The 13,646-nt window shown below is 35.3% G+C and overlaps 1 protein-coding gene across 1 annotated transcript; it reads left to right on the forward strand.

Moving 5' to 3' along the window:
* The first annotated feature begins 25 nt into the window (after nucleotides 1-25).
* On the forward strand, nucleotides 26-5,732 carry traip (TRAF-interacting protein). The gene is made up of 16 exons (XM_051122161.1): nucleotides 26-174; nucleotides 302-406; nucleotides 1,191-1,248; nucleotides 1,335-1,421; nucleotides 1,515-1,554; nucleotides 1,645-1,772; nucleotides 1,871-1,965; nucleotides 2,071-2,184; nucleotides 2,367-2,454; nucleotides 2,586-2,675; nucleotides 3,523-3,611; nucleotides 3,695-3,850; nucleotides 3,936-3,975; nucleotides 4,077-4,187; nucleotides 4,822-4,872; nucleotides 4,988-5,732. The coding sequence occupies exons 2-16, from the start codon at nucleotides 309-311 to the stop codon at nucleotides 5,102-5,104; spliced, it is 1,362 nt and encodes a 453-aa protein (XP_050978118.1). The 5' UTR covers nucleotides 26-174; nucleotides 302-308; the 3' UTR covers nucleotides 5,105-5,732.
* Nucleotides 5,733-13,646: the final 7,914 nt, after the last annotated feature.

Consider the following 13,646-nt stretch of genomic DNA (forward strand, 5'->3'; position numbering starts at 1 on the left):
GTGTGTTGATGACGCGATCAAAAAGGAGGAGTCATTACGTTTGAACTAAGCGCGCCGCTTCACTGTTTTTAGGAACTCAAAACTAATCCAAAATAAGCTATATAACACAATTATGGAGTTTAATTGAACAAATCCGTGTGAATAAGATTTCTTGATCATCTCAGCGTCATCTGGGTGAGTAAATACAGCATTTTAAGTAATAAACCGGTAGTACACGGCACCACAACATATCAGTAATGAACAAAACACACAAACCGTGGCATCAACAGAGATTTTGACCTTGTTATGTCTAATATTTTAGACCAACAATGCCTATTCGAGCATACTGCACCATCTGCTCAGATTTCTTTGATAATTCCAAAGATGTGGCTGCAATTCACTGTGGTCACACTTTTCATTATGCCTGGTAAGTGTCTCCTTTTTACTCTACTGCATGTTTGTTTTTGTTGATGAGAATTGATTTTATAATATTGTATGCATTATTGTAATATTGTACTTTTACATGTTAGTTAATACAGGACCCTCATTACTAAAAATATCTCTGAAAAGCTTATAAAATTATTATTATTATTTGTGACCGTGGACCACAAAACCAGTCATAAGGGTCCATTTTTCGAAACTGAGCTTTACACATCATCTGAAAGCTGAATAAATAAGGTTTCCATTGATGTATGGTTTGTTAGGATAGAACAATATTTGGTCGAGATACAACTATTTGAAAACCTGGAATCTGAAGATGCAAAAAAAATCAAAATATTAAGAAAATCTCCTTTAAAGTTGTCCAAATGAAGCTCTTACTAATGCATATTACTAATCAAAAATTAAGTTTTGATATATTTACAGTAGGAATTTTACAAAATATCCTCATAGAACATCATCTTTACTTAATTTCCTAATGATTTTTGGCATAAAAGAAAAATCAATAATTTTGACCCATACAATGTATTTATGGCTATTGCTACCCCATATATAATATACCCCAGCGACTTAAGACTGGTTTTGTGGTCCAGGGTCACATTTAAACCCGTAAAAGTTATGGACGTTCAGTGTTCAAAAGGTGTGGGAACCTGAAAAATTGTTAATTTATGTACAGTTAAATATATAGAAATATCAGTGTTTTAATGTTAAACAATAAATCATGTTTTTTAATGACTTTCAAAGACTTTCTGTTTCTTTTCCTTTCAACAAAGTCTTCTTCAGTGGTTTCAGTCGGCCCCAAACAAAACCTGTCCACAGTGCAGGAAGCAGGTAAACCGCTGACTTATCCTCTGAACTGACTTGTGCTTCTGAATAATTCAATTAATTTAATTTAAGGTCTGGTCTTTCTGTTTTAGGTCAGTACGCGGCACATTATCAACAAGCTGTTCTTTGACATAGCTCCAGAGGATGATGGGACGCCGGTGGACCCAGAAAGTTTACAGGTGATTAAAGCATGCTTTTGAATTTATTAAATGCCCAGAGTTTGTTAACACAATATATTGACAGAATTGCCTGTTTTGTTGTTCTGATTTCAGAATGAGCTTGATCGCATGAAAGCAGTGTTGTCTGGAAAAGGTAAGAATCATTTCCTCAAGTTCTTGATTGATCTGTAAAACCTCCATCGATCCATTCATATTCTGTGTTTGTATCTGTTATGTATTCCAGAGAAAGAATGGAGGGACAAGCAGAAGTCAGTGGACACTCTAAAAGACACTATTGAGAAGCAGAAAAAGGACCTGGAAAGACTCCGAAAGGAAATCGGAGACAAAGAGATGCTGTGTTCTGTCCTCCGGGTAAATTTATTTTAGGGGTAAACTGTCTGTTAGTCCAGCATACTTTCTGCACTGTATTTAATGCTGTTCTTGTTTTTGTTCCTATATGAAATTATCAGAAACAGATGAATTTCTTGGAGAGTCAGAAAAATGAAGGGCAGGCAGCTAAAGAGGAAGCCAAGCGACTCAGAGTCAAAATGAAAACCTATGAGAGGTACTAATTCATTTGTCTAAGACAGGATTTTTTGTTAAATGCGTGTGAAAGAGAAAAGTTTGTGTCCATCTCACGTCCTCTCTCGTGTATGTTTCTGTTCTCCAGTTTAGATGTAGTCCTACAGGGTCAAAGGTCAGAGGTGGAGGCCATGATCACTGATATGGGTGTTGGTCAGTCTGCTGTTGAACAGCTGTCCATTTACTGCATCTCGCTTAAAAAGTAAGTTTTACTTTTCTGCAAAAACACACGCTTTCACTGCCGCTTATATAGTGTGGTCATATATTTTAAAACTTAAAACCTCAGTAGTTTTACTTCCCTAAAACTTTTACATTGTCAGTACACCACTTGTGCTTCCTCATTAATGTATTTGAGTTATATAGTTTTTTTTTTTTAATCCTCAGGGAGTACGACAATCTAAAAGGAAGCCTCAAGTCATCAAATGAGATGTGTGAGAAACTAAAAAGGGAACTGATCTCGTCTAACAGCAAGGTTCAGTTCTTGTCTTTTGTCTTGGAGTGTCCATCAAAAATATTATTATTTTGAAATTGTAATTGGTTATTGATCTTTTTTCAGCATCCAATTATTTATTTGTCTGTTCCTTTTTTTTTCCCCCACTGCAGTTGCAAAAAGCCACTACAGAGACAAACAGGACAAAGGAGGACATGAAGGCACTTCAGAATGACCTGTCCAATGCCGACAAAGAGATCACTGTTAGGAATTCTGCTTTCTCTACTTTATTATACTTTATCAATTTGCGTGTGTTTTCAATTACAATACATACAGTTGAGATCAAAAGTTTACATGTGCAGAATGTGCAAAATGTTAATTATTTTACCGAAATAGGAGGGATCATACAAAATGCATGTTATTTTTTTTATTTAGTACTGACCTGAATGAGACATTTATGTATCGTCCAGAGGAGAAAATAATAGTTGAATTTATAAAAATGACCCCGTTCAAAAGTTTTTACAAAAGGTTCAAATGCTCACTGATGCTTCAGAAGGAAACTTGATGCATTAAATGGTGGGAACTTTGAATTTGAATATCATGATAAATTTAACTTATTTTGTCCTCCAGGAAACATGTAAGTATCTTCTGAAGGGCAGCACTAATATTTAGGGTTAGGCAAAATAAGAAAAATGTACACATTTTTATTCTGTTCAAAAGTTTACACCCCTGGCTCTTACACCAGGATTTTCTGAATTATGGAGTGGTTAAAAAGGGATTTTGGATCTTTAACTCTAGTATGTTAACAAAAGGAAACGTTTGAATCTGTTCTGGAAATGTATGCAAATTTGTGCATTTTAGGCTTAGAGAAACTAGGGAAGTGTGGTGATGTCAATGAGTTAAAAATTATACCCTGTAACTGTACCTGTGGAGTCTTGCCTTAAGGCTAAAATTTGTATGTAAATGTAAAAATGCATTTAACACAAGCATCAAATTACATTTACAAGATAGCATTCAAATCAGCCACAAGAGGGTGCAATTTTTTTCCTAACTTACTATTATTCTCTGCTGTGTTTCTAAACTCTTGATCTAACATTTCATGTTTAACAGAGCTTGAAGAAGAAGGTGGAAATTCTTCAACGGACATTAAGCACTCCGACCCGCACCAATGAGGCCATCAGCAGACTGGTCTTCGAAAGGTCAGAAATCACTTTGTATTTCGAGCAAAACTTTTGGCTATTCAATAGATCTGCTGTAAGAGACATTGATTTTATGTTTCCAGCCCTGCACCTTTGGAGCTGAAGCCTCCTGGTCCTGGTCCGATGACAGACTCTCAGGAAATTGACCTTAACCTGACCTTCGACATTAACACACCTGAACAGGTGGAGAAGAAACCTGTTCAGGTGCCATCTAAGAAGATGCGTCTGGACCCTTCAGCGTGAGTTTTCACTCTGTACAGTATTGTTTAGTCAGACTGTTCATATGATTTCTACTGATGTCCATTTGTTTTCATTTTTCCACAGGTCCTCATCCAAAAATGTGGAAAATGCGCTCGGACGTAGTGTATGTATTCAAACGTCTTGAAGGCTGTCTTGGTCTTGAAGTATATGGCTTGGTATTAGATGAAGGGTGTAATGTTTGCATGTGCGTATTTTTGCTCTCAGAATGCTCGTGTTAAAGATGATGATGTCATGATGGGACCCATGTTAAGAAACTCGCTGCTCTTCAGAAAGAACGCATTTGGAAGCATGCTGGACCCATGCAAATTTGGCACTGTGAGAGACTTATACATGTTTTTGTAACATATTCTCAAAAGTTTTCATGCACACATATAGTTGAGGTCGAAAGTTTACATACACCTTGCAGAATCTGGGGGGGTGGGGGGGAAAACTTTTGAACAGAATGAAGATGTGTACATTTTTCTTATTTTGCCTAAATATTATATTATTATTGCCTAAATTATTGTTTTCATCTAGTACTGCCCTTTAGAAGCTACAGAAGATACTTGCATGTTTCCCAGAAGACAAAATTAAGTTAAATTTACCCTGATCTTCAAATTCAAAAAGTTTTCACCCCCGGCAACTAAATAAAAAATAGCATGCATTTTGTATGATCCCTTTTATTTCGGTAAAATAATTAACATTTTGCAGATTCTGCAAGGTGTATGTAAACTTTTGATCTCAACTGTGTAGTTTCGGGTGGTAAGATTTACTTTTATGTGTCTGAAAGATGTGTTATGCTCACAAAGGCTGCAATATAATTGTATTTAATTTGAACAAATTAATGCACCTTTGCTGAATAGAAGTATTCATTTCTTTCAATAACAACAAAAATCTTACAGACCCCAAACCTTGGAACAGTTTGTGTAGTTTGCCTTAATGCATCTTTTTTTTTTTTTTTTTATTCCAGGTAAGATCTGGCTATGATGGACTTGGAGGAAGAGCCAAATTTATCCAACCTGTATCCTTATCCAATGAAAATACTTATATTGGTACCATTGCATGCACATAAATGATTTGAGGTTGCTTTTGTTTTTTGTTTTATAATGTTTCCTTAACTCTAGCATGTGCACCAGTCTCCGTTATCTGAGATTCGACCCCTTGCCATGAAGCCTAAGAGGAAGAAAGTGTCCAGGCCCGTTACAAGCAAGCCCGCCTCCAGCCTGACCACTCTGGATGGTTTCTTGGAATAAAACATCTCCCCTTTGAGGCCTGCAAGAACATTTTTTCCCATTATGCGAAGAATAAGGGAAGCAACTATTTACAGCAACGTTAATAGGGGAAGTGGTCCTAGTGGTCTATTGCAAAGAACAGTTTCTACAGTGAGTCTGACCAGTTTCAGGGGCTTTCGCATCCACAAAGAGCTGGAGATAAATGGAGAAAAATGACACTTGCTTTTGGAAGTTTTCAGTAGCGACTGAAAATGAGGTCTAGTGTTAGACTGTGTTTGTGGAAATATCAATGGCCGGTCTGAGCTGATCTGTATGCTTATCTGTGTGTTTTTAAGCTCTTCCTTGTACAAACTGAATCGTGCCACTGGGTAGTGGGTGCCTCATATTATGCTAAAATGAACTTGTGTCTCATAAGATAGAAAAGACTTTTATTTATTTGACTAGCTCACCATCAGACTTCAATATGACTGCATGGATGGTATTTAAAGTGTCTTTAGGTCAGAGTTCATGTTTAGTTTTTGTGTTTATATTTGTCTGTTTTGTCTTTTCCTTTCTGAATATATTGATAGAAATTCATCTTTGTTTTTTGAGATTTCTCTATTTTTTTGTGTGTGTCTCTGTACAGATGAGTATAATTTGAAACAATAAACTATAGCCATTTTTAATTACTATCTGCATCTCTATTCGTAATCCCTATCAGGATTTGTGGAATTCAAAAAAGGTGCCTTGTAATATATAAACTTACAATATATAACTTAACATAACACTTGACTTTCTGATAACTTATGTAGCCTGTAATGCATATAAATATATCGTAACAAGCAGAATTAGAAATGCTTTAGCTGCCATGAAAAACATTTGTGAATCTTGCACAAAATGTAATGAGCAGAGAGTTAAAGGTAGCCTGTATAGGCAGCAGAGGGCGCTAAAGGTTTGTATTTGAAGGGATTTAAGGAACATATGTGAACACAAAACCAGTCTTAAATAGCATAGGTATATTTGTAGCAATAACCAAAAATACATTGTATAGGTCAAAATTATTCATTTTTCTTTTATGCCAAAAATCATTTGGATATTAAGGAAAGATGACGTTCCACGAAGACATTTTGTAAATTTCCTACCATAAATATATCAAAACTTAATTTTTGATTTGTAATATGCATTGCTGAGAATGTCATTTGGACAACTTTAAAGGTGATTTTTGATTTTTTTTTTTTTTTTCCAAAAAAATTTGATCTAGATTTTGATGGTTGTATCTCAGCCAAATATTGTCCTATCCTAACAAACAACAGATCAATGGAAAGCTTATTTATTCAGCTGATGTAATCAACAATTTATTTCAGATGATGCATAGTTCTTAATTAAAAAAAAAAAAAATATATATATATATATATATATATCCCCTCATGACTATGTTTTTGGTCATATACAGTATGTGCCATTCAATAATGATCAAATAATGGTGAAAAAAAATGCATCATAATTTTAAAAAAATATGAAGCAGTACAGCAATACGAAATGTTTCTTGAGCACTAAATCAGCATATTAAAATGATTTCAGAAGGATCATATGACTGGAGTAATGATGCTGAAAATTCAACTTTGCCATCGCAGGAATAAATAACATTTTAAAATATATTAAAAATCAAAAACACTTTAAATGATAATGATATTTCACAGACTATATTTTTTAAACAAATAACTGCAGCCTTGGGATGCATAAGTGATTCCTTTCAGCTATTGAGAAAACAATTGCATTTTTACAATTGCTTTTTATATCTATTCATTTCTAAGAAATGCCACCAAAGCTGCTGTCAATCCAAAACTATGAACAACCTTATCCAATGCATCCATTTCCAGTTGGCACATCCTGATCATAACATTCACAAAAAACTGACTCCTTAAGCAGTATAACACTTAAGTGCAGACAACCACAAAACCCATCAAAGCCATCTCAGACAGCAAATATAAAGCCAGAGCTCACAGATCACGGTAAAGCTCTGGTGATGTCCTGTGGAGAATAATTTTGATCTTATCATCAGTTCTGACACTAAAGCTTTTACACACCTATAAGCCTGTTGTGCATCGGGCTCTCTCAATTCCAATTTTCTCCCATATTTTTTCTTTATAAAATGTGTGGACTACCTGCTGAATGCTGTTCGTACTCTGGAAGGCTTCCATCAGGCCCGAAGAGCATGGGATTTATTCAGCGAGCACAAAGGGAATCTGTTTTTGATGGGATGATTACTGATCTTGAAAGCCTCTCATGGAGCAGGTAATTGTGTCCTAGAGGTTATTATTTCTCCACAGCCTCCTGCTGCATCCTGAGTACCCATAATTCTAAGAGGTGCACGAATGGAGCACTGAGTGATGCAATTTTCACCTATGTCTTAGTGTCTACAAATGTCAGCGCAAAATAAACATTTCTTTTGGAACTATAACATGTGAAGGGATAGTTCACCCAAAAATAACAATTCTGTAATTAATCTGTCAAACTCGTAAGGCTTTTTCAGTAACGAGCAATCAAACGAATTACTCTTTCCCCTGTTACAACGCCGTTACCGTTACTATCAATAAAATGCGGCGTTACTATAATTCTAAAATTATAATAATTTTATTTTTCAGTTCTTCTGAATGGATGCGCAGCGTACCTGTATTTGATGAACTGTAAACTCTAGTGTGAAGGCACATGACTAACCGTCGCTTTGTCTTACACAAGAAAGATACAGAGCGAGAAAGTCTTATATACCATGCAGAATTGTAAACCATACTCTTTGTCGTATTTTTCTCTCAAAATAACAGAGTTCCTTCGGAACTAGTAGGCGGAACTAATGCGCAAACGGCAATTTCATTGGCTGGCGCTCTCCTATTATCATCCCTGTTCTGATTTCAGCAAATCAGTTCGAGCGAATGCAGACAACGTGATTAATATTCATGACACAGCAGCTCATTAATCCTTAGTGCGTTTTATATTGTTAGTTTATATTATATTAAAAATATTATATATTATATTGTTTATATTATTAATAGTAGAATTCGTACTAGTTTTATTATCAGTATCATTTTTAGTTTTTTTTCCCACCCTTTTTTATAGAAACAATTACAAACAATATCTTAAGCACCACCACCAGTCCTAAATTCAGTCAACATGACAAGTTCTAATGCTGAATTATCTTATATTAAATTATTAGTTAGTTATTAGTTAAATTATTATATAATGTAATAATGTAATATAATAATGCATATATATATATATATATATATATATATATAATAGTATATTTATATTTAAATAGTACATTTTTGTTTTTTTAATATTTTAATATTTGGGGAATCCAAGTTATTTTACATATTTGAACATTTTTTTAAAAAGTAACACAATAGTTACTTTCCTTGGTAATTAGTTACTTTTATAATGATGTAACATAGTTACTCAGTTACTATTTGTAAGAAGTAACTAGTAACTATAACTAATTACTTTTTTAAAGTAACATTCCCAGCACTGCTCGTAAGACCTTAGTTCATCTTTGGAACACAAATTAAGATATTTTTGATGAAATCCGAGAGCTTTCTGACCCTGCATAGACAGTAATGCAACAGACACATTCAAGGCTCAGAAAGGTAGTAAGGACATCATTGTAGTACTCATGCATTGTGGTATTTGCATCAAAGACTGACAGAACAGAAGAAATTGTTGAATAAAGTTATTTTTGCTTTCTTCTCACACAAAAATTATTCTCGTAGCTTCATCACGGTTGAAACACTGATGTCATTTGGACTGTTTTATCTGTCCTTACTACCTTTCTGGGCCTTGAACATGTCAGTTGTGTTGCTGTCTGTGAAGGGTGTCTTGCTTAAGTAGACATACCGTCTATTGCCTTCTGGAATAACATGGTTTTGGATTTTCCTTGTCTAAAGCACATGATGAACTTGTGTAGATGTAAATGTCTTTGTCCTGTATCCCTACCAAACTTCCCTTCTCACATTTCTCTGAATGTTTCTCAGAGCGTGTTCTTGTCAGATCAGTGCACTGGCCTTATAAGAACCATCTGGGCCGACTCGTGATCCGTAATTGTTTTCATTAGGTTAATGAAGCTATGGAAGATAAGATACGAGGTCTTTTATGGACCATGAGCCTCATGGGAAAGCAGAACTGACAGGAAGCTGTGCACACAACACAGTCCAACTGACCTCTCGCTCTCAACCTAGTGCCTTGAACTTCCTACAAGACATGGAACAAGGTTTCAGAAGAAATTAGTGTGGCTTTTCTCATCTTCCTTAAACAGAAAATATTTACTGCCACATTTAGCGATGAGTTAAGTTGCTCTGGCCATGGCCACTTCCTGTTCAGGGCAGCAGCTGGGGCGGCAGTGTAAACATCTGTGGCTGATTTGGTCGTTCTGCTCCTCTGGGCTGTTTTAAAGCAGATCCTGGAGTGTTTACATAGAGCCTGTGGGGGAACGGGCAGCCAGACAAGCATGTGAACCAAAGCGAGTAGGCAGAGCTAAAGCAGGAGAGGGTCTCTGCTGGGTCTCCATTTCCTCTATTTTATGTCTATACAGATCTGGAAACGAATCATAGATCACGTTGGTTTGTGTTGAGACCTTCGTACAAATGCTTTATCACCCCTAAACTCCAGCGAGGACACTTGACAAGTGGTATAAGCAAATGAGAAGTATCCAATCCTAAATAACAGGGTTTCCTGGCCCCAGCTAAAATGGCATCATCAAGTATGCGACACCAAAAATATGTGTGGGTAGGCATGTGCACATTTACATTTCTCTGTCCTTGGGCTAGATTCATAAAAATCTTATGAAAAGTTGAAAAATGTACTACATACGCATGACCAGAAGAAGCAGAAGTGGTCGACTGTGGCATAATAAAAGCTCAGCTGTTTTCGAGCTGTGTATTAAACTTGTCCCTCATTAGCAATCGCTCCAGCGACCTTGTTTCGCTTCCATGACTTTCAGCTCCACCCTGTTTCATACTACAATGACCTTAATAAGTCTTTAATATATTAGCTCATCCATGGACATGATTTCTGCCCGAGTTCCAGCAGATCGCATCGGCTGTAGGGATGAACACAATATCTCCCATAATTCCACATTCAATCACGGCGTCATCAAACTACGCCTTTGTTTCTTTGTATGTTTTGAATATGCGCCCTCTAGCTGCGAAAACTTACGTATTGTGCCTTTAAATAGCTAAAATAAGGTCTGACATTTTATTCTACATCATAAAATAAATCAGTAATATCCCACTTATGATTGTTTGTCTTGAACAAGCTAAGAAAAGGCTAAATATTACTGCAGGAATTGTTGAGGACATCACAACAACATCACAGCGAGCAAGTAAACTTATCTACTAAATAGTGAACATACTGTGTCTTTAAAACAAACAACTTTTTATATCCACCTTATTTTTCCCGCTTATTTTTTTGGCTTCTGGTCTCATCCATGTCCAGTTTTTTAGCTGTACAAAACAGCTTGTTTTGCTGCTTGATATTGCAAATTGGTGTGTCTTACCATTTTATTTTAATGTATTATCTTAATTATGAGCACACTGTATTGTAAAGAGTTTTACAGTTTACAGCACATTGTTATTCATTTCATTGTTTCCCTAAAGCGGCTAATGAACAGGTCTCGCCCATAGGCTTACATCTGCGTAGAAGAATAAGGTGGATGACAGTTTATAATGAAAAGCAAAAGCAGATAGCTAGACATAAATGTCCTGCAGTCATATCTGAAACCCTAATACTATCCTCTGGGATGAATTATACATATATAATTATAAAATAATGTCAAGAGTGACTTTCTTTGTACAGAAAGTCCTACAAGAATCCATCTCCATCAATATTCCAGTGTGTCTGTTTTAAAAATAAACTGGACTTTCTCACGAGATAAAATCTCTGTATGGGGGTGACTGGAAGAAAAGAACAAAACAGAAAAAGGAGAAAAAAAGGGAGAGTGTGAAAATCTGACTGCTGCTTTTCATGGATGGTCAACACATCAGTCAGAAGATCACATCCTGTGTCAGAGTTTATTTTTATCATGGGAAGAGAGAATAAGCTCTATTAAGAATGACGAGCCATAAACAGGAAAGACTCCTATTGAGCCACTGTGTTTTCTCAAATGAAGTGACCCGCTCTGACATCAACATCACATGGTGCATGTGCACAGGGCCGTCTTTTATTGTCACATTAATTAACAGAACTTGTTGGGTATGTCTCTATTTTTTTATTCTGTATTTATATTTTCTTTTTATTACTGATTAATAGGAGAAATAGGGCATACAATGAATCATAAAGCCACTAAAATATGAGGAAAAAGAAAATAGGAAACAATAAGAATAGAGAAATATCCTAAGGAATATGGCATGGTATATGAAATTAAATCTGTTATGTGACAGCAAAGACCACAATCAGGATAAAATATCCTATGATATTTACAGTTTTATGTCATTTTAAGGTCAAAAGTTTACAGAACTTGCAGAATCTGCAAAATGTTAATTATTTTACCAAAATAAGAGGGATCATACAAAATGCATGTTATTTTTTATTTAGTACTGACCTGAATAAGATATTCCACATAAAAGACTTTTACATATAGTCCGCAAAAGAAAATAGTTGAATTTATTAAAATGACCTTGTTCAAAATTTTACATACGCTTGATTTTTAATACTGTGTTGTTACCTGAATGATCCACATCTGTGTTTTTTTGTTTAGTGATAGTTGTTCATGAGTCCCTTGTTTGTCCTGAACAGTTAAACTGTTCGCTGTTCTTCAGAAAAAATCCTTTAGATTCCACAAATTCTTTGGTTTTTCAGCATTTTTGTGTATTTGAACTCTTTCCAACGACTGTATGATTTTGAGATTCATCTTTTCACACTGAGGACAACTGCAACTATATATGCAACTATTACAGAAGGTTCAAACGCTCACTGATGCTTCAGAAGAAAAAATTATGCATTAAGAGCCGGGGGGTGAAAACTTTTGAACAGAATGACGACGTGTACATTTTCTTGTTTTGCTTAAATATCATATTTTTTCCATTTAGCACTGCTCTTCAGAAGCTACAGAATGTGTTTCCCAGAAGACAAAAGTTTACATAAGTTACATTTACCCTAATCTTCAAATTCCAAAAGTTTTCACCCCCCGGCTCTTAATGCATTGTGTTTCCTTCTGAAGCATCAGTGAGTGTTTGAACCTTCTGTAATAGTTGCCCTCAGTGTGAAAAGATGGATCTCAAATCATACAGTCGTTGTAAAGGGTTCAAATACACAAAAATATTGAAAAACCACAGAATTTATGGGACCTTAAGGATTTTTCTGAAGAACAGCTGTGGATCATTCAGGTAACAGCACAATATTAAGAATCAAGTGTATGTAAACTTACTCTTATTCAGGTCAGTACTAAATAAAAAATAACATGTATTTTGATTGTCCCTCTTATTTTGGTAAAATAATTAACATTTTGCAGATTCTGCAATGTATCTATGTGTATGTAAACATTTGACCTTAACTGTATATTGTTAAAATTAATATAAAAAGTACAATGCTAAATACTAAAGCAGAATGAAATATTGCATCATGATTAAGATTAAAAGAGCTCACAACAGTAATATATTCAAAGTTATGATATAATAAAGATAAGAAAGTAGAGAGCTTTCTAAGTATGACTTATAGGTAAGTATATTTATGTCAGTTTTTATATGAACCTATGAATGCTTTCAAATGATTACATAAAGTAAAGTACTATTTTTACTGTGCTTATTTCCTGAAGTCACAATGTAGGATGGGTCTGCTGTAAATGTCACATTCAGGTAGTTGTGGTACGCCCTGATCCAGGAACAGCCTCTCCTCTGTGATTCCAAAGGATCGGCTATAAGCTGGTCTGAGATCAGTGTATTGACTATTAAATGTCAGAGGTCACATGTGAGCTGGCTTGACCGTGACTCATCCACTGCTGATGACATGGTTTTGTCTAGAGGCCTGGTGACAGTTGCATTAATTCTTTGACCTTTACCTGAGACAATGCTGATGTTTATTTAACTGATCTCAGACTTTTTAAAAAGGTCATAACAAAAAAAATACAATAAAAAGACCACATGAGTTCAGACTGAACTAACAGAGTCCAAAAAAGACCAAAGATAATGTATATATTCCATCACAAACACAGATTTTATCTTTACATTTATTATACTTTCTATAATATACCTAATGTGATTTTCAAAAGCTGTTTTTTAAATTGTAAATTGTGTACATTTATTTAAATATTCATCATGCATTAGAATTCATTCGTTTTTCTTTCATGAAATGAAAGGGAAATTAATCTTAACAGGTTAGTCAATCAGTAAAGCAGTTTACAAGAAAACAAGTTGACCCTCCCTACCAACGCAACACAACGGCGGTTACTCCGGTCTCCGGCTGATCATACTGGCCTTTTGGGTTGTTGTGGCACCCCACCTCTCACCGGACCAGATCCATGTCTGAGCCTGTCTGCTCAGTGACATAACAGCCCGTTTTGCAATTAAGTAAGACACGGAGACAAAGGTTTGCAGGAAAT

Source organism: Labeo rohita, chromosome 11 (genome assembly GCF_022985175.1).
Source record: "Labeo rohita strain BAU-BD-2019 chromosome 11, IGBB_LRoh.1.0, whole genome shotgun sequence".
Taxonomy (NCBI): Eukaryota; Metazoa; Chordata; class Actinopteri; order Cypriniformes; family Cyprinidae; genus Labeo; species Labeo rohita.